At 43.5% G+C, this 21,364-nt stretch overlaps 3 protein-coding genes across 3 annotated transcripts; 2 read left to right on the top strand and 1 right to left on the bottom strand.

Annotated features, from left to right (window-relative positions):
* Positions 1 to 1,007: 1,007 nt before the first annotated feature.
* usp12a (ubiquitin specific peptidase 12a) lies at positions 1,008 to 6,617 on the bottom strand. The gene is made up of 9 exons (XM_084151847.1): positions 6,542 to 6,617; positions 5,433 to 5,513; positions 5,061 to 5,274; positions 4,668 to 4,903; positions 4,391 to 4,467; positions 4,189 to 4,272; positions 3,853 to 4,050; positions 3,683 to 3,761; positions 1,008 to 3,403 (listed from the first exon to the last, which is right to left on the bottom strand). The coding sequence occupies exons 1-9, from the start codon at positions 6,587 to 6,589 to the stop codon at positions 3,302 to 3,304; spliced, it is 1,119 nt and encodes a 372-aa protein (XP_084007973.1). The 5' UTR covers positions 6,590 to 6,617; the 3' UTR covers positions 1,008 to 3,301.
* A 1,000-nt stretch (positions 6,618 to 7,617) lies between these two features.
* On the top strand, positions 7,618 to 10,925 carry rpl21 (ribosomal protein L21). Its single transcript, XM_084151846.1, has 6 exons — positions 7,618 to 7,664; positions 8,423 to 8,501; positions 8,707 to 8,768; positions 9,649 to 9,761; positions 10,257 to 10,407; positions 10,801 to 10,925. The coding sequence occupies exons 2-6, from the start codon at positions 8,435 to 8,437 to the stop codon at positions 10,888 to 10,890; spliced, it is 483 nt and encodes a 160-aa protein (XP_084007972.1). The 5' UTR covers positions 7,618 to 7,664; positions 8,423 to 8,434; the 3' UTR covers positions 10,891 to 10,925.
* Positions 10,926 to 17,856: 6,931 nt separating this feature from the next.
* On the top strand, positions 17,857 to 20,560 carry gtf3ab (general transcription factor IIIA, b; the record flags this gene model as incomplete). Its single annotated transcript, XM_084152105.1, has 5 exons — positions 17,857 to 17,914; positions 19,139 to 19,194; positions 19,444 to 19,559; positions 20,145 to 20,231; positions 20,476 to 20,560. 5 exons carry the CDS (start codon positions 17,857 to 17,859, stop codon positions 20,558 to 20,560), a joined length of 402 nt encoding a protein of 133 aa, XP_084008231.1.
* Between the last annotated feature and the right edge of the window lie 804 nt (positions 20,561 to 21,364).

Raw genomic sequence — 21,364 nt, 5'->3', positions numbered from 1 at the left:
AAAGATGACATCATCCTCTATGAGGAAATAGCAAGCATTTTTTAAATGGTCTGTTTGAGATACAATTTTGAGGTGGGTTTTTGAAAGTATTTTTTCTCAAATGTATGCTTTGGTCACAAATACCAGTAGGCCATAGGACGAGTCAACAACCTTATTTGGGTATAAATGATCAGAATATTACTTTTAAAAGTTAGATTTTTACTGGACAGTTACTTTATGAGTTATGATTTGTTACCAAGGTGTGGTATCTGTTTGACCAATTTTACTTCAGATTCCGACGTTTGTCCACATTTCTCCTAGACCCATGTGTTTTGCTATTCTGGGCATGTCTATTCTAACCATAATTACATTTACATTTTAGTCATTTAGCAGACGCTATTATCCAGAGCGACTTACAGGTAGTGAGTGCATACATTATTATTATTTTTATATTTTTTCATACTCGTCCCCCGTGGGAATCGAACCCACAACCCTGGCGTTGCAAACGCCATGCTCTACCAACTGAGCTACATCCCTGCCGGCCATTCCCTCCCATACCCTGGACGACGCTGGGCCAATGGTGCGCTGCCTCCTTCCGATTCTCCTCCCTCTCTCTCTCCTCCATCTTCTCTGTCCCTATCCCTCATCACTATCAGTCCCTCTGTACTGTGCTTTCAATCATTCATTAACAAAAGGAAATTAATTTGCAAAATATCCCCATTTTGATTAAGTCTGTAGGTGGCTAGTCAGTAGTCTCCTCCACACAGCTGCCTTTGATACAGTGAGCTGTCTTCCCTAGCATCATCTAGCCCTGTTGTTAAGGCAACAGTGGGTGGTCTGCTTACATAGGCAGCATCATGACTGGAGGTGTGAATGAATAAAAAATAGACTGCTGTTGTGCTGTTGCAAGTATGAACCTGTAGTGACCAGGTAGAACCACTGAAGGGCAGTGCTGAGCAATGATGAGTCATCAGTGTGCACCCGTGGGAGAGGAACCATTCCATGAAAGTAGAACACACACTCACAGCCTGTATCTATTAGCTTTTATTAATATTTCTTTAAAACAGAAAATGACCATTTCACAACAGGCCGTTTCGAGCAAACCCTCACATAAACCTTGCCAACACCTACAAAACGGTATCAAAAGTGCACCATAGAGACAATACATATACTTCTCAAGGTCTTAGTTTTTTTTTAATGATAATATCATCTTATTCTTCTCATAATATTTATACAAATACCACTCTGTACATGGTAGAAATACATGACCCAACTGTCCCACACCTGGAACACTCACCTCCCCACTCTCCCTTCATGTACAGTCGTGGTCAAAAGTTGAGAATGACACACATATTAATTTTCACAGTCTGCTGCCTCAGTTTTTATGATGGCAATTTGCATATACTCCAGAATGTTATGGAGAGAGATCAGATGAATTGCAATTAATTGCAAAGTCCCTCTTTGCCATGAAAATGAACTTAATCCCCAAAAACATTTCCACTGCATTTCAGCCCTGCCACAAAAGGACCAGCTGACATCATGTCAGTGATTCTCACGTTAACACAGGTGAGAGTGTTGACGAGGACAAGGCTGGAGATCACTCTGTCATGCTGATTGAGTTAGAATAACAGACTGGAAGCTTTAAAATGAGGGTGGTGCTTGAAATCATTGTTCTTCCTCTGTTAAACATGGTTGCCTGCAAGGAAACACGTGCCGTCATCATTGCTTTGCACAAAAAGGGCTTCACAGACAAGGATATTGCTGCTAGTAAGATTGCACCTAAATCAACCATTTATCGGATCATCAAGAACTTCAAGGAGAGAGGTTCAATTGTTGTGAAGAAGGCGTCAGGGCGCCCAAGAAAGTCCAGCAAGCGCCAGGACCGTCTCCTAAAGTTGATTCAGCTGCGGGATCGGGGCACCACCAGTGCAGAGCTTGCTCAGGAATGGCAGCAGGCTGGTGTGAGTGCATCTGCACGCACAGTGAGGCAAAGACTTTTGGAGGATGGCCTGGTGTCAAGAAGGGCAGCAAGGAAGCCACTTCTCTCCAGGAAAAACATCAGGAACAGACTGATATTCTGCAAAAGTTACAGGGATTGGATTGCTGAGGACTGGGGTAAAGTCATTTTTTCTGATGGATCCCCTTTCCGATTGTTTGGGGCATCCGGAAAAAAGCTTGTCCGGAGAAGACAAGGTGAGTGCTACCATCAGTCCTGTGTCATGCCAACAGTAAAGCATCCTGAGACCATTCATGTGTGAGGTTGCTTCTCAGCCAAGGGAGTGGGCTCACTCACAATTTTGCCTAAGAACACAGCCATGAATAAAGAATGGTACCAACACATCCTCCGAGAGCAACTTCTCCCAACCATCCAAGAACAGTTTGGTGATGAACAATGCATTTTCCAGCATGATGGAGCACCTTGCCATAAGGCAAAAGTGATAACTAAGTGGCTCGGGGAACAAAACATCGACATTTTGGGTCCATGGCCAGGAAACTCCCCAGACCTTAATCCCATTGAAAACTTGTGGTCAATACTCAAGAGGCAGGTGGACAAACAAAAACCCACAAATTCTCACAAACTCCAAGCATTGATTATGCAAGAATGGGCTGCCATCAGTCAGGATGTGGCCCAGAAGTTAATTGACAGCATGCCAGGGTGGATTGCAGAGGTCTTGAAAAAGAAGATTCAACACTGCAAATATTGACTCTTTGCATAAACTTAATGTAATTGTCAATAAAAGCCTTTGACACTTATGGAATGCTTGTAATTATACTTCAGTATACCATTGTAACATCTGACAAAAATATCTAAACACTGAAGCAGCGAACTTTGAAGACCAATACTTGTGTCATTCTCAAAACGTTTGACCACGACTGTACAGTCAACTGGTCTGCTCTGACTAGGCCCCAGCCAGGCACCAAAGCAGAGTTGCAGTCTGAGGGAGTGTGTAGACGCCTGGCCGATATTACAACACATTAATCATTAAATACCCACTCACCCCACCCAAAACCCCATGCTATAACCAACGCCTCATTCACACAACCTCTGTACAACCCTCATTAAACAGCTTTCCAACTCACAAAACTTTGATACAACGTCCACTGAACCTTTGACACAACTCCCTGTAGCAACATCTCCAGCCTAAGTGACGGGGTGGGGGAGGTAGGAGGATGGGGGGATGGGGGGGGACTGAGGCTGGGCTGCAGTAGCTCCATATACACAGGTATGAATGCCACCTGTGGAGATGCGTGTGACACCAGAGGGGTGTACATTAGTATGGTCCTCCGCTTCACTGAGTGGTGCTGTCCTCTCCAGGGCTAGTCAGTCTCTCGACTGGTAGAATAGGATGTAGCCTGACTCAGAGTTCTTGGAGATCTCAGAGGTGAGGCCGTAGAACTCCTCTATGGCCTGGGCGTCTATCTTCTGCAGAGCCAAGGAGAGACAACACAGGTCAATAGGGTCGCACAAAACACAAGGGCGCACGTATGCATGTTCGCACACACAGTTTGTGTTCTTCCATCCTCGTGGGGAGCTAAAATTCCTATCTCCCCTAACCCTAACTAACCACAAACACCTTACCCTAACCCTAAAATAGCCTTTGTCCACATTTTTTATTGTTTTACAATCCTTGTGGGACTTTTGGGGATTTTAAGTCCCCACAAGGAAAGAAGAACCAACCCATACACACACACAATATCTTACCTCTACAATGTCGTCATCAAACAGCAACCAGAAGTCGTGACTCTTCACAATGGCGATGTAGTGTCCTCGGTTTGGACCACTGAAAACAAGACGACGGAGTCAGCAACACACACTCACAACCTTAAGGGTCAGTTAGAATACTTTTAGACAACCTAGTAAACAACACTGACCTCCCACAATGCACCACGACGGCGACCAGGTCATAGAGCCTCTCGGGATTGGTTGCGTCTCCGGAGGTGTTGAAGAGGCGGAGCTCCAGAGGGAAGACAACGCGATAGGACAGCTTGGTGTAGCGCTGCAGCTGCTCCATGTACTTAAACCTCTTCAGGTGTAGAGCCAGGATCATAGGCAGCTTCTTCACACGCATCCTGGGGGGGAAGTGAGTCAATTACAGTGGACGCAGATGCAGAACACACACACACACCTTATACTAGAGATAAACATGGTCATCACAGAATAATACATTTGTTTACTTTTACAATGAACACAACACTGCCAACACTGACCTTTTGTGTGCCTCCTGTTTGCTTCTACATTCTTCACAGTAGTACTTATACTCACTGCAGAGAGTCTCTGTGTTACTAAACCCCCTGGACAGAGAAATAGAGAAGGAGAGGGAGGGGTCAGAGTACTTGGAGTCACACGGAGCAAGAAGCAATACACAGGCCAGTCAGTATGTAATGTGTTATTGTAGTCAGGTGTTGTTACCTGAGACAGTGTGTGATGGACGTGTTCTGTTCCACATCCACTGACAGGTCCAGGAAGTCTTCATCTTTGCTGCTGATCTGTAGGGAGAAAACAACAGCATCCTGTCATAACTAGAGCCAGACGGAAACTTCATTTTGTCCATCTTCCAGCCAACAGAACTTGAGCCTGCCTTCTATCTACAGTGTATCACCGACATGTATTGCATCCTGCTGACCACAACAACAGGGACATCACAAGTTGATGTGGGTGGGGGGCTTTAGACTCAGACGGTATGTACCGTTTCACAGGTGAGGCAGCGGGTCTCGTTGGTGAGGGTGCCCTGGAAGATCTCGTGGACCCAGGTGGAGGGAGGCGGGGCGTTGCTATTGTTGTTCTGGGAGTCGAGTGAGCCATTGGCCAGGCGGCCGTTGGTCTTGTCCTGCTTCCTCTCCTCCTGCAGCAGGTCAGCGATGGTGTTGAGCAGGTAGTTCAGGAACTCATGGGCATCCTGTTGCATGTAGTTGTCAAACAGCTCTGCAGAGGGAGATGGAGAGGGGGGGGGAGAGGAGGTGGGTAGGGAACAGGGGATAGAGGGTCTGTCAAAATATTCACACCCACAACATTTTCAACCATCAACCGTTTCCTCAATTCCCCCCCATCCCGAACTACAAGCATACTATCTCCCTCTCACCATTCTCCTTGCGTAGGCGCGTGATGAACTTCTTGGGTGGTATGACTCCCACTTTCCTCTTCTGGTTGGCGATGCTGTGGAACAGGTCAGCCAGGCAGGTCAGCAGGTTCTCCTTGCGTCGGGGCTGGCTGCGGTATGCCAAGATCTTCTCCCGGAACGGACGGCAGAAGTACAGCGCCTGCAGCACCGAGTTACAGTAGCACGTGTTCCCAAACTGGGGGGCAAATACAAGGACGGATACAGAGAGTAAGGCAAAGAGCTGGACACACACATATACACAATGATTATAACCATCTGCATGGATAAGGCACATGTGATCTGTAACAAAGATTATGTAGACATGTGCATGTGAACTACGGCACTCTCACTCACGTTGACCAATCCGAAGTAGTGCTCGTTGACAGGGAACTGCTCTGAGCCAATCTCTTTCTCCAGAGCGGAGGCATTGGCGCCCTGTAACACAAAGTGCTGATATTTTTAGCATAGGTCGATGGGAGTGTGTACCGATCAATAGTTCTAAATTGAATTTCATATCCAATGCCAATAGCTGTGGGGGGGGGCAAAATGACTGTGTCATTCTTTGATAATGGAACATGACCCTAACCATGCATTTGCACAGCAACCAGGACTTCCTTTGTAGGCCTACATGGGCAGAGGTTGGTTATGATCCTAAATAATTAACACAATTAAATGTAAGATCCAAATGAATGACGTCTGTCTGACAGGTTTGCCAAACTAAGTAGTTATCTTTGCAAACTGGGAACAACATGACAGCCAGTCAGTCTTGTCTAGCAGCTGATCATGTCGTCATCTGCTGTGTTCCAAAAATAGCTCGCGCTTCGGAAGTATTCAGATAAGGGGTTTACAGGAAGACAACTCACTATTTCATCAGTCACAATGGTATAGCTAACTAACTAGCTACTGTAGCTAACTGGAAATGTTGGCTAGCTAAATTAGCATTCATATACAGGAAAAGCACAACTGACAATGATCGTGGAGTAGAATAAACTCAGCTAACAATTATTCAGTTATGTTGATTTAGTATTCAAATTGTGTCCAGTGTTGAAATGCCTTGACATCCACACTGCTTTACTGCTAAATGAATGTGCAAGTTAGCTAGACGCGGTAACAAGTTAACGTTACAGTGCCAGGTGCTGAAGCCGCAGAGCTATGCGGTGCGGTCACTGGGTCACAGTGCGGGAGGAGATAAACACAGCATTTAACTTGTCTTCACTAATTAATGCAATATCATACATAAACAGCTTGCTAATATAACAATTTAAACGCCTATGACATTAGTTATCATAGCTAGCTATAGAACGTGAGACGAAAACAAGACTGTCGTGTCAGTGAGTGAAGCCACGACAAGCAGACGATTTTAACCATCTTCCCTGTCACGTAAGATGGAAACAACACAACCACGGTTGTCGTGCCTCCCTCACATCACTTCGCAATGTGTTTAGAAGATGCCATTTACTCACCATGGTACAAAAAGAGGCAAATTTGGAAACTGTCATTAGGATTTCCATTCGCCCAGCGCCATCTTCCACCCAATCACCGCGTGGAGGCGAGGACTCCCTTGTGACAGGACACACTGGACGGGCGATGGGAGCTCCGCTTGGTCTTAGAGGGTCATCTCTGGAAGCGATCCAGTTTTTGTCAAATTAACGTCAGATTTAGCAGAATAAGGTTAAGGTTAAGAAAATATTTAGTTAGCTAAAATGCAACAACAACAAAATCAACTTTTTACGTTAATTTGACAAAAGCTAGATCCCTTCTTGCCATGACCGTTTTAGCGCCGTGCAAGACAACCTCCATCCGATGTCCATGTTCTGTGGCGTACGTAATATAACATTGACAGATATGCCCACATTAGCAATTCTGGACATACAGCTGTGTAGAGATTGACGACTGTAATCAATGTCAAACTCACTGAATCTTTGATCAGGCTTTTGAGACGAGAATATAATTTACATGTCTATCTAGCTAGCTGTCACGGTCAGCAGTTCATCGATCAAATATTTTGATAATGCACAAGCACAACTAAATATGCATTATTTTAATACATTTTGCTAAAAAAGGTTATATTAGGGGCTCCCGAGTGGCGCAGCGGTCTAAGGCACTGCATCTCAGTGCTTGAGACGTCACTACAGACCCCCTGGTTCGATTCCAACCAGCCGTGATTGGGAGTCCCATAGGGCGGCGCACAATTGGCCCAGCATCGTCCGGGTTTGGCCGGTCATTGTAAATAAGAATGTGTTCTTAACTGACTTGCCTAGTTAAATAAAGAAAAAATAAAATATTAGATGAGTCTTTCAGCAGTTCACTGACATATATTGTTTATTTGACGCTTTACAGTGCGTCAACATTCCAATAGGAAAGGAAGTTAGCTATTATCTGAAATTGTTGTTGTTGTCTGGGATAAATGTATAGAATAGAATCAAAACTGAACTTAGATCAGCACAGAGGGGAAAACAATTATTATACTCTAGCATGTTTGTTCAGGCAATATGAAGGCCATGCTGAAATCTATTTTAGAAGGAGGAGTTTCCGGTCTTTCATTCTTTCTTTCCGCCGTACCCGCCATCTTGCGAGCTACCGGGGGTAAGATGTGTTCCGCTTTTAAAGACTGTAAAATCATAAAACGTCGTTTTAAATGCATATAAAGACATTGACATAAGTAGGTTAAAACATACTCTATATTTGAGGCGAGAATTCATCCATGAAAGACCGTCTGTGTAGCATATAGTGAGACGATTTGTGAATGGGGTAACAGCGTGGCTTCCCATGCGGGCCCTAACCACTGCTGCGTTCGCAGGATTTGCCTATTTCTTAGGCACAATGGCATACACAGCCAGCAAATTTGACATCTAAAATAACTTAACTTTGTTGCAACGTGACAGTTAACTTAATTGTCAGTCTGAGAAAAGGAAGCGGTATTGGACTGAGTTTGCGAGCTAAGTAACTTGTTTTGTGGCAAGTTGTATTTTTGACTGACGTTTCCATGTTTTGAATGTCCCCTTATTGTTAATACTGGGATGGATCTTACAATAATCACTAGCTATGATTCGGAGAACATTTATTTTCTTTGCAGTGAAGTTAGCCTGAAGTTAGCCTGTCTGTTGTGATAAAGTTAACGTTAAAATGACCAGGGTATTGTTGGTAATTTAGTTACATAGCATAGATACATAGGGGGTTAAATTAAGTTTTTGTATCTGACAGCATTACATCCTTTGACTGTACTAAATCCCAGTATACATAATCCTAGACCACTCTTGTAACCATACTTTTTACAGCCACAGTAATACAGTATTCATACTTTGCCATTGGGTTTATCAAACATTTGAATGTCCATGTTCCAGTAATCAGTCATCATGACGAACACAAGAGGCAAGAGGAGGGGGACGAGGTACATGTTCAGCAGGGCCTTCCGCAAGCATGGTGAGTTCATTTCAGAAAGACTGAAGATATACTGTAATGTCTTGTTAGGTCACTAACAATTCTGAGTTATTTAAAATCAAGAACTCAAGATTAGGGGTGTTGCTGGCATGAATCCACAGCTGAGTAGCCTTCATTAGTTACTCAAGTCCATTTTAGAATTGTTGTTTTGGTTGGTTGTGAATAATCAATATACTTTGTTCCTCAGGCCCCATTCCCCTGTCCACATACATGCGTATCTACAGGAAGGGAGATATCGTTGACATCAAGGTGGGGTTTGTTCCACCTTTTCTAGGTTTCACTAACCAGGTTTCAATTTATCAATTTTATGCGGATGAATTACCTGACGCATGAAAGTCACCACTGGGCTGACACCGGAACAATTTTATAAATGCAGAGACAATTTGTTCGTTCTATATGGTGGGATCTTTTTGTGTCTAAAATAAATTGTGAGAAATGGCAGTGGAAATGCCTTTATGCACAACTATTGATTTAACTTTATTATCAAAGTAAATTTGGAGTCACGCGATGATATGGTGTGGTTGGTCCTCCCACTACGACTCGGAAACCATGCAATTTATTAGGTTACAGATTTAAATAAGTTATGATGAACTTCACAGGGTGGTGAATGTGCAAGGTGATGAGCTTGATGCTTCTGCCCAATAAATATTGAGGGTCTTATTCTGGTGACATGATGATTGATGCTTGGCTGCTGTTTGACAAATAAAAGTAATATCGCTCTTATCCATAATAATCTCATAATGTAGGTAGCCTACCTGCACTGTGTCTGCTAGCTGTTGGTTAAAGCCAGAGTGGGCACATTTGCTATATAACACAACAGGTTGTGACAAATCCATCAGAGTTGAAAATGTGATGGAAACCCATTTAACTTGTATTTTTCATTCGGTACATGGGAATTTAACGGCAAGTTATTTTTATGTGCACTACATCATCACGCACAGCCATTTATCTACAAAAAGTCAGTGCAGAAAATGTGTATTGTGTTATGCAGACTTGTAAATATTCGCATGAACATCGGTTGGCAAATTGGATGGAAACGTAGCTATTGGTAGTGAGTGCAGCGTAACTACATTTATATTTTGGACTTCACCAAAATGCAACTCTAAGATTGTGAATGTCTCTCCTCTAGGGTACAGGTACCATCCAGAAAGGAATGCCTCACAAGTGCTACCATGGCAAGACGGGCAGAGTCTACAACGTAACCCAACATGCTGTTGGCATCATTGTCAACAAGCAGGTCAAGTAAGTACAAGGCAATGTGTGGCGGATTGGAAAATGGTCAGTATCGGTTTCCTTTCCAGCTTGTTCATGTTGAAGCGCTTTAATAAATGAAATGAATGTGCCCTGCCAATATCTCTGTAAAGGAAGGTTGACGTTGCAGATGTCTGATTGTCGCCTGTCTCAAAACCCCATCTTCACTTTGCCGCCTGGACTGGCCTATGTCCTAAGTGGTCATTCACGTGGGGGACAGTATTTGTACTTCAGCACCCCAGCCAAGCACCTACCGTATGTTTGAACTTGGGTTGTTGAAGGAGACACATCAACAACAAAAAAATCACAATTACAGGTCATGGCATAACAAGTATTTCGCCATTTGGAAGTGTAATGTTTTCTGATAAGTCAGGATCTCAATTACGTTGCTTACATCCATCTTGTGACCAGTAGCCTTTTGTATGTTGTGAAGACCATGTCCCTGATTGTTTCCAAGCTGAAAACGGTCTCCCCTTCTCTCTGTAGGGGTAAGATCCTGGCCAAGAGGATCAATGTGCGTATTGAGCATGTAAAGCACTCTAAGAGCAGAGACAGCTTCCTGCAGCGTGTCAAGGAGAATGAGAAGAGGAAGGTGGAGGCCAAGCAGAAGGGCACCTGGGTCGAGCTGAAACGCCAGGTATGGAGAGCAGATTTACCTGGGCCATTGTCAGTAGTGTTTTAATGCGCTGCTAACTAATAAAGGGCTGTACATCCTGTAGCTCTCTAGGACCAGTCTTGTTAGTCACTATTCTACATAATTGAACAGTCCAGATAGATTGAAGATATAGAAAGGACACCAACACTGATATAGTGGAATGTTTTGATTGTTTGAGGCGTTCTGTAATGGTAATTCTGCCATGCCATTATTTCTAATACAGTCCTTTGAATTGTGCACCCACATGTAAAATGTATGCACGCATGACTGTAAGTCGCTTCGGATAAAAGCGCCTGCTAAATGGCAGGTTATTATTATTATTTGTAGTGACATCTCATCTGTGCATTTGTCCTTTCCTCTTCATCTCCCCTGCAGCCCACTGCTCCCCGTGATGCCCGCTTTGTCAGCACCAAGGGCAACGAGCCCCAGCTGCTGGAGCCCATCCCCTATGAGTTCATGGCATAACTATGCTGACCAAAATAAAACTGTTTCTACACAGACTTCTGTGAACCTGAGTCTCTTATGTACACTAACATGCAGGGATGTTGGTAAATTCTGTACATGTCAAAAACTACCTAAGGGAGAAGGAGATGATTTCAGGGCAGGGGGAGAACTGACCCTTGATGGGTACCTTGAGTTACTGTTATGTACAGTTGAAATCGGAAGTTTACATACACTTAGGTTGGAGACATTAAAACTCGTTTTTCAACCACTCCACAAATTTCTTGTTGACAAACTATAGTTTTGGCAAGTCTGTTAGGACATCTACTTTGTGCATGACACATGTACTTTTTCCAACAATTGTTTACAGACAGATTATTTCACTTATAATTCACTGTATCACAATTCCAGTGGGTCAGAAGTTTACTAAGTTCTAAGTTGACTGTGCCTTTTAAACAGCTTGGAAAATTCCAGAAAGTGATGCCATGGCTTTAGAAGCTTCTGATAGGCAAATTGACATCATTTGAGTCAATTGGAGGTGTACCTGTGGATGTATTTCAAGGCCTACCTTCAAACTCAGTGGCTCTTTGCTTGACATCATGGGAAAATCAAAATAAATCAGCCAAGACCTCAGAAAAAAATTGTAGACCACAAGTCTTTTGGAGCAATTTCCAAACGCCTGAAGCTACCACGTTCATCTGTACAAACAATAGTACGGAAGTATAAACACCATGGGACCACGCAGCCGTCATACCGCTCAGGAAGGAGACTTGTTCTGTCTCCTAGAGATGAACTTACTTTGGTGCGAAAAGTGCAAATCAATCCCAGAACAACAGCAAAGGACCTTGTGAAGATGCTGGAGGAAACGGGTACAAAAGTATCTATATCCACAGTAAAACGAGTCCTGTATCGACATAACCTGAAAGGCCGCTCAGCAAGGAAGAAGCCACTGCTCCAAAAACGCCATAAAAAAGACAGACTACAGTTTGCAACTGCACACGGGGACAAAGATTGTACGTTTTGGAGAAATGTCCTCTGGTCTGATGAAACAAAAATAGAACTGTTTGGCCATAATGACCGTTGTTATGTTTGGAGGAAAAAGGGGGTTCTTGCAAGCCGAAGAACACCATCCCAACCGTGCTTTTCTGCAGGAGGGACTGGTGCACTTCACAAAATAGATGGCATCATGAGGAAGGAAAATTATGTGGATATATTGAAGCAACATCTCAAGACGTCAGGAAGTTAAAGCTTAGTTGCAAATGGAGAATGACCCCAAGCATACTTCCAAAGTTGTGGCATAATGGCTTAAGGACAACAAAGTCAAGGTATTGGAGTGCCCATTACAAAGCCCTGACCTCAATCCTATAGAAAATGTGTGGGCAGAACTGAAAGTGTGTGCGAGCAAGGAGGCCTACAAACCTGACTCAGTTACACCAGCTCTGTCAGGAGGAATGGGCTAAAATTCACCCAACTTATTGTGGAAGGCTACCCAAAACGTTTGACCCAAGTTAAACAATTTAAAGGCAATGTTACCAAATACTAATTGAGTGTATGTAAACTTCTGACCCACTGGGAATGTGATGAAAGAAATAAAAGCTGAAATAAATCATTCTCTACTATTATTCTGACATTTCACATTCTTAAAATAAAGTGGTGATCCTAACTGACCTAAGACAGGGAATTTTTACTAGGATTAAATGTCAGGAATTGTGAAAAACTGAGTTTAAATGGATTTGGCTAAGGTGTATGTAAACTTCCGACTTCAACTGTAGGTGCTGTCCAGGGAGACTTGGATTGCTGCTGTCGTTCAGTGATTCTCTTTCATTGATCACTCGGAGGGAAGTGAAATGCTATTTCTATTTCACTGGCAAACTGAGAACAACAAGCACAACAGTCTGAAAGTATACACACAGCTTTTACTCAACCTACTTTAGGCACTCTCCACTTGCGTTTGAGTTGCCATTAATGGGAAGTGTTTTGACACTTGAGATGTGAGTGCTGTCCGTTGTCAAATAAAGCAGAAAATCTGGAAGTATGTCAATTTAAAATGGATTGAGTGTGTTGCAAATATGTCAATGTTCAAAGTGGACTTTTTCAAAATATACATTTATGAACTTTGTACCCTGTTTAATGTACTTATTGGAAATAACTTCTAGTACACAAATCAGGCCAGCAGAGGGCAATGTGCTCCAGGATAAGTGCCTTTCTCTGTAGGAGCTTCAGTATTTGATTGGGAAACAACATTCCCTTGACTGATCCTTGGTATTTATTATGGATCCCCAGTAGCGGCTACCAAGGCAACAGCTACTCTTCCTGGGGTTTATTATGGATCCCCATTAGTTCCTGCCAAGGCAGCAGCTACTCTTCCTGGGGTTTATTATGGATCCCCATTAGCTGCTGCCATGGCAACAGCTACTCTTCCTGGTGTCCAGCAAAATGAAGGCTGTATACAATTTAAAAACATCACAATACATTCAACACATTGTGTGCCCTCAGGCCACTACTCTACTACCACATATCTACAACACAAAGTCCATGTGTATGTGTGTATAGTGTCTGTGTGTCTCTTCACAGTCCCCGCTGTTCCATAAGGTGTATTTTTATCAGTAAAAAAAAAAGAAATCAGATTTTACTGCTTGCATGAGTTACTTGATGTGGATTAGAGTTCCATGTAGTACTGCGTGCCTCCCATAGTCTGTTCTGGACATGGGGACTGTAAAGAGACCTCTGGTGGCATGTCTTGTGGGGTGTGCATGGGTGTCTGAGCTGTGTGCTAGTAGTTTAAACAGACAGCTCAGTGCATTCATGTACCTCTCACAAAAACAAGTAGTGATGAAATCAATCTCTCCTCTACTTTGAGCCAGGAGAGATTGACATGCATATTATTGTTTGCTCTCCGTGTACATTTAAGGACCAGCCATGCTGCCCTGTTCTGGGCCAATTGTCATTTTCATAAGTCCCTCTCTGTGGCACCTGACCACACGACTGGACAGTAGTACAGCTGCGACAAAACCTGGGCCTGTAGGACCAGTGTTGTTAAGAAGGCAGAGCAGCGCTTTATTATGGACAGACCTCTCCCCATCTTAGCTGCTGTTGTATCAATATGTTTTGACCATGACAGTTTACAATCCAGGGTTACTCCAAGCAATTTATTCACCTCAACTTGCTCAATTTCCACATTATTCATTACAAGATTTAGTTGAGGTTTAGGGTTTGGTGAACGATTTGTCCCAAATAAAATGCTTTTCGTTTTTGAAATATTTAGTACTAACATATTCCTTGCCACCCATTCTGAAACTGACTGCACCTCTTTAACTGTTGCAGTGATTTCACTTGCTGTGGTAGCTGAGGTGTATAGCGTTGAGTCATCAGCATACATGCTTTACTCAGAGCCAGTGGCAGGTCATTAGTAAAGATTGAAAAAAGTAAGGGCCCTAGACAGCTGCCCAGGGCAATGCCTGACTACCTGGATTATGTTGGAGAGGCTTCCATTAAAGAACACCCTCTGTGTTCTGTTAGACAGGTAACTCTCGATCCACAATCTAGCAGGGGGTGTAAAGCCATAACACTTATGTTTTTCCAGCAGCAGATTATGATCGATAATGTCAAAAGCCGAACTGAAGTCTAATAAAACAGCTCCCACAATCTCTTTATTATCAATTTCTCAGTCATTTGTGTAAGTGCCGTATATGTCAGAAGGCCCTTCCCTGTAAGCGTGCTGAAAATTTGTTTTTTCCAATTTACCTCGGGGCGGCAGGTAGCTTAGTGGTTAAGAGCGTTGTGCCAGTAACCGAAAGGTCGCTGGTTCTAATCCCCGAGCCGACTAGGTGAAAAATCTGTCGATGTGCCCTTGAGCAAGGCACTTAACCCTAATTGCTCCTGTAAGTCGCTCTGGATAAGAGCGTCTGCTAAATGAATAAAATGTAAAATGTTGGTAACATGCTGATTGGTTGGCTGTTTGAGCCAGTAAAGGCATTACTTTTGCTTCCCCCCAGGCCTGAGGGGACACACTTTCCTGTAGGCTTAGCGTGAAGAGATGGCAAATAGAAGTGGCAATATCGTCCGCTATCATCCTCAGTAATTTTCCATCCAAGTTGTCAGATGCAGGTGGCTTGTCATTGTTGATAGATAACAATACTTTTTTCACCTCCTCCACCCTCACTTTACGGAATTCTAAATTACTTGCTTGTCTTTCATGATTTGGTCAGTTATGCATGGATGTGTAGGTTCAGAATTTGTTGTTGGCATGTCATGCCTAAGTTTGCTAATCTTGCCAATGAAAAATTAATTAAAGTAGTTGGCAATATCAGTGGTTTTGCGATCTGATTAAATGAATGATGGAGCCGAGTTTGCCTTTTTGCCCAAAATTTCATTTAAGGTGCTCCAAAGCTTTTTACTATCATTCTTTATATCATTTATCTTTGTTTCATAGTACAGTTTGAATTATTGAATGCCCAGGCTCCTATAAACATGCCAATGATCATAAACCGGTACTGAGAATACATCTGAAAAAGCTATACCCTGGAAATGTTGATTGTATCCTATAGATTTAGATGAATTTGAGAGCACTGTTTGACCCATTTAGAGAACACTTAAATGCCCTTCAAGTACAATCACAACATATGCTGATGTTCAGTCTTTAGTGTACAGTACATGCATCATTCTTCATTCAAGTGTTACATCTCCTTTCTGGTGGCGTGACCATGCAGCCATGCCTGTTATGTGTGTGTTTGACTGTGTACTTTGTGTGGGTGGTGTGTGTGTGTAGGGAGGAGGGACCACCCCTGTCCTATCTTGATGTGTGCTGTTTAATCAGCGGAGGCTGAATGGCTGACTGGATATCTGACAAATATGTTATCGCATCTCACCTCAGTTCTTTACCCAATATTTACTCCAATTAGGACCAGTTTACTGAGATAGTAGTAGCAGCAGCTGGGAGAGAGAGAGCATTAACTGACACTGTCAGGAAATGAGGCATATCGTGAATGTATATGAAAATGTATCACTTTCCTTATTGAAATGTGATGCATGATGAGTTGTCTATCTGAATATCATTGTAGTTGTGTGGTATGTCCTGTGTCATTGTTGCATTTGTAAAAATGCCACTCATTATTTCCCCCCAATTCTTTAAAAAATACAGTCAATAGGCTGCATTTACACAGGCACACCAAATCTGATATTTTTTTTCCACTAATGGTGTTTTGACCAATCAGATCACATCTGTTGCCCATAATTGGGCAAAATAGCAGAATTTGTCTGCCTTTGTAAATGCAGCCTATTAGGGTTAGAATTCCCATTGGTGGGATACTATCCCCTCCATATACCTCAAACCTACAGCCCCTGTTACCCCTGGCTGTCTCCCTAAAGGCAAAAGATAACTGGTGCAACAAGTGTCCAACAAGCTGAATGAATACTATCTGGGGTTACACATGAACCCAAAATCAATGTGATCAATCAGTAGCGGACATCCAAATCCCTGGTTATTGATCAGTATAGACTGCGTTGAGGCCTGGGTGCTTAGATATCCGCCTATGGCGTTGGGCACCTACCTTTTCACCTATAAAGCTTCCTTTAAACATGGTGATATCTGTACCGTCAGATACAAGGATATGACAAAGAGTGCAAGAGAAAGAAGGAAACATGGAAATTGTGTGTGAATCTGCTCTTCCAGACAGAATGGGCCTTCATCTGGAACGCTGACTCATGGGAGTTACTGATTGAAGGAGGAAAAAGTAAACAGTCTGAGAGGAAAAGAGCGAGGGAGGGAGGAGAGAGAGAAAGAGGGGGTGGTGTGGAACGGGACTTGTGGATAAAAGCAGTGGATCACTATGGGCTCCTTAATCACACGCGTTCGACACACAGATTGAGGCTGTCAACTCAGCCAGCGGCCCAGAGCAGCCATATCGACCCTGTGTGTCACACATTAACCACACACACCACTGGTGGAGGGAGGGAGGAGAGCAGAAGCTGTACGGGATGATAATTATGACAGACATCAGACTATGTCTCTCTCTTTCTATTCACAATGTTTCAATGAGTTCATGTTGTTCTCACACACTTGTCAACCCTCCTTGTTTCACCTCTCTCTCTCTCTCTCTGTTATCTTTCTTTGTCTCTGGCCTGATTAGAGTCTGATTAAAACTGGTGAAGGACTGCCAGTGAGTAAATGAAGGGCGTATTTGTGTCAGTAATGTGAGGGGGGAGTGTGTGGTATGTGTGTGTGTTTTCGTTTGGTGGGTGGACAATGGAGCTAGGAAATCCCAGGCCAAACACAGAACACACTGTATCTCTCTGGGGGATAGGTGGACAGATAGGGTCTTTCTTCCCCTATATACTTGTCAGTAGTGGTTATCAGTGAAGACCATGGTCATCCACAGATACAGAACTAGGGTTATTGATCCTGTCCCCTGTCAGTGGAGGGATTGGGCCAGTGTGACCGGACGGGGAGAGGCTGATAACGGTGGCGGTCGACCCAGGCCGGGTGACCTGAAGTGTGGGAGGGAGCAGAGGTAATGCCCTGGGGTTCTTAATAGGCCTCATTCAGAGAAGTCAGCCAAAGGTTTCTCACCAGATTATGGGAAAATGACACATGCATGGTAGTTGGTCTCTAGTCTAGGTAATGTACAGACCATATTGGATTGAAGATTTTCTGTTTTGTTTTCGGATTTGTCAGCTGTCCTGAATTCACAATGAAGTATCCTTGTGGAAACATATTGTTAATCTAAGTCTAAATAAAGAGCAATGTCATATAATTGGTAGTGGGTTGAACTGTCTTCAGGATTGCATGAGTCAGGCTCGTGGGTTAAAGAGGATCACATTGGGACAGAGCAGGAGAATGAAGATGATGACTGTAAATCACACCTGTCAGACAACAGTATGGCGCAGGTTGATAAGACCATAATTAGGGCTGTAAATTCCATGTGCGTTTGATGACTGGAGATAGACAGTCGCTTAGCTCAGACAACAAATGCACACAGACAGTAGATAGCGATGCACAGTGTCAGGAGCCTGGATGACAGTTTTAAAGCCTACAATCAGTCAGAGAAAGGCAAGCTCAGGGACCTGAATCACAACAACTGCTGGCTAGTCTACTCAATTTACCAATAACATAATCTAGATCTAGCAAATCAGAGCCAGAAACCCGAACACAACCATTTCCAAGATAAGCTATTTTGGCTGGGCAGCCCAAGTCTGATACTTTTTCCACTAATTGGTCTTTTGACCAATCACATCAGATGTTTTCACAGCAGATTTTTTTCAGAGCTAATCTGATTCGTCAAAAGACCAATTAGTGAAAATTGGGCTGCCTGTGTACACACTGATTGAAAGGAAAAACCAAAAACCAAAAACCCGCAGACACTAGGCCCTTCATGGAATGAGTTTGACACCCCTGCTGTACTCCTCGTCACAACCCTGTATAGGCTGTTCATAGAGATAGATAGAGGACATCTTTACATCTGTGCCATTATAGCAGGGGTGTCAAACTCATTCCACAGAGGGCCGAGTGTCTGCGGGTTAAGACCTAGACAACCAGGTGAGGGGAGTTTCTTACTAATTAGTGACGTCAATCAAGTACAAGGGTGGAGCAAAAAACCCGCAGACACTTGGCTCTCCTTGGAAGGAGTTTGACACATATGCATTATAGCATCTGTGACAGCATGGGCAGCGCCATTGAGGCTACAACCCATAGAAGCCCCACCCAGTTTACTACTTTGACTACTTTAAAATGGTGGAAACATGCAAGCCCTCAATGGCAATGTCCATGCTGAGACGGGTAATATCCACGATGAGTCCTTTCTTTCTCTATCTCTATGAGGCTGTTTGCATCGATCCACAGCAATTCAGTGTTCCTAACTTCCTCCAATCAGGAACAAACTAAGGTCAAACGTAGGGTGATGGGTGAATAAAATCACGAAGCAGGTGTCCAATATTCATTTATTAAACATCAATATTTTGCCAAAATAATTAAAATACTTATACCTGAAATGTATCTAGGGTATTAGACTACTGTGGCAAAATGGGCTTTCAATTTAGTTCACTTTCCATTGCGTGGATTGAAACACCCCTGTGTTATTCAATAGTGGCATCGCCCAATAAAATATATCATCCTCAGGTGTGTCAATCCATGTAGTGCGGTAAACGACTGGCCCTCGGTTTTGTTAGGGGTGTTTCTTTACCAAAACACCGTCATCTTTACCACCTATACAATTAAAATTGGGGAAAGGATACAAGTCCAAAAAAAGCTTTATTTGTTGTTTTGTCAACTGCGAAGCCACTTTCAATAAATCATGGAAATTAGATGCCCATCTTTGTAAGCACTCAGGTTTGGTCAGTTTATATCTGTCCTGCTCAGCTATAGCCTCTTTCAACACATGGTCCAAAAGAGATCAGATCCTAGGGCCGGTATTTCACATTTCTGTTAGATCAGACAAAGAATGGACATCCTATGGTGTTTTTTTGTTTTTTTTTAACTGCTAGATGATAGTTAATCAAATGTGTCTGGGGGTCAGAAACACATGGGTATTTTAGTGCTTGTTACAGAGAGGGATCCATGATGGTGATGTTTCTCTTCGACAGAAACCCTTCTCATGCGAGAACCGTGACAAGAGCTTCTGCATCCGCTACCAGCTCACCAGACACCGGCTGAGCCACAGTGGAGAGAAGCCAGCTCACCAGACACAGGCTGAGCCACAGTGGAGAGAAGCCATAAATGTGAGCATGAAGCCCACAGGCTGAGCCACAGTGGAGAGAAGCCATAAATGTGAGCATGAAGCCCACAGGCTGAGCCACAGTGGAGAGAAGCCATAAATGTGAGCATGAAGCCCACAGGCTGAGCCACAGTGGAGAGAAGCCATAAATGTGAGCATGAAGCCCACAGGCTGAGCCACAGTGGAGAGAAGCCATAAATGTGAGCATGAAGCCCACAGGCTGAGCCACAGTGGAGAGAAGCCATACATGTGAGCATGAAGCCTGATGTGAAGCTTCACTATCCTAAAGGGCTAAGGCAATGGTTCACTTCACTGTCAATGACTGGTTTGTTTGAGGCTGCATTCTACAATGCTACATTGTTGCCTTTCCAAGCCATTTGGCAAGACAACCAGTTGGCTAAAGCAAAGCGACAGGTTGGCACCGAGGCTAGGGTTTAGTTCTGAATGGGTTTGACCCAGAAATTTTACTGAATGGTAACCTAACCCACCGTGATATCTGAGACATAAAATGCATCAATCCTCTTCCAACCTTCCCTCTGGTCTCCCATCTGTTCCTGTGTGTATCTGCAGGTGTCTGGCTGCAGGATGCTCCGAGGCCTTCGCCACACATGTCAGCATGAAGACCCACATGGCTCACATTCACCAGCACCAGGAGAAGCACTAGAAGGTTGGCTAAACTTTGGGGCTCACTTCATCTCCTTATTGCCTTAGATTTCATTGACACGGTTCTGAATCAGTTGATGGCTAAACGTGATATTTTGAGAACCCACTTGAGACTTCCACAGTTTTGTGTGGGTGAAGGAAAAGTGACGGCCATATTGGACAAACATGGGTCCTACTGCTCATTATCATTCATCAGAGGTTGATAAGATGCTGTGATTTGTTATTTATTCTGTTTTAGTGTGGGCTATGGGAAGGACTTCAAGAAGAATAACCAACTCAAGACACACAAGACGGAACACGCACAACCGCTTCCCTTTCAGTGAGTATGACACACACTGGCATCTATGAGCGTATGTAGGCTCTACCACGTCAGCCTGAGCTCTGACCCTTTCCCATTGGTGTAACTTTGAGGGCTGTAAGAGAGAATGTGCTGGTCCTGGACAATTGAAGCACCATGAGAAAGTGCACCAAGGTGAGCCCTGCACCTGCCATATGCACATCTCACATCTATTGGTCACATGCTCTGAATATAACAGGTGTAGACTTTACAGTCAAATGCTTACTTACGAGCCCATTCCCAACAGTGCAGAGTTAAAAAGTAAGATAAATATTTGCTACTAAAAAAGGAAATAGTAACACAATAAAAACAATAACGAGGCTATATATGAGTACCAGTATTGAGTCAATGTGCCGGGGTACGAGGTAGTTAAGGTAATACAGTATGTGGGTAGGGGTCACAGGAGGTTTGTGGCACTTTAATTGGGGAGGACGGGCTCAAGGTAATGGCTGAAGTGGAATGATATCAAATACATGAAACACATGGTTTCCATATGTTTGATGCCATTCCATTTGCTCTGTTCTGGACATTATTATGAGCCGTCCTCCCCTCAGCAGCCTCCTGTGGTAGGGGTAAAAGTGACTAGGCAATCAGGATATATAATAAACAGAGTAGCAGCATCGTATGTAAAGTGTGGGTAGAGTCTAGTGAGTGTGCAAGGGAGTTGGTGCAAAACAAGATGAAGACATAAAGGGGGTCAATGTAAATAGTCTGGGGAGCCATTTGATTAACTGTTCAGCAGTCTTATGGCTTGGGGGTAGAAGCTGTTCGGGTGCTTTTTTGTCACAGA

This window comes from Coregonus lavaretus, assembly GCF_964263955.1.
Source record: "Coregonus lavaretus genome assembly, chromosome: 34".
NCBI lineage: Eukaryota > Metazoa > Chordata > Actinopteri > Salmoniformes > Salmonidae > Coregonus > Coregonus lavaretus.
Note: the sequence above shows the minus strand (reverse complement) of the source record. Positions and strands in the feature narration are given on the sequence as shown.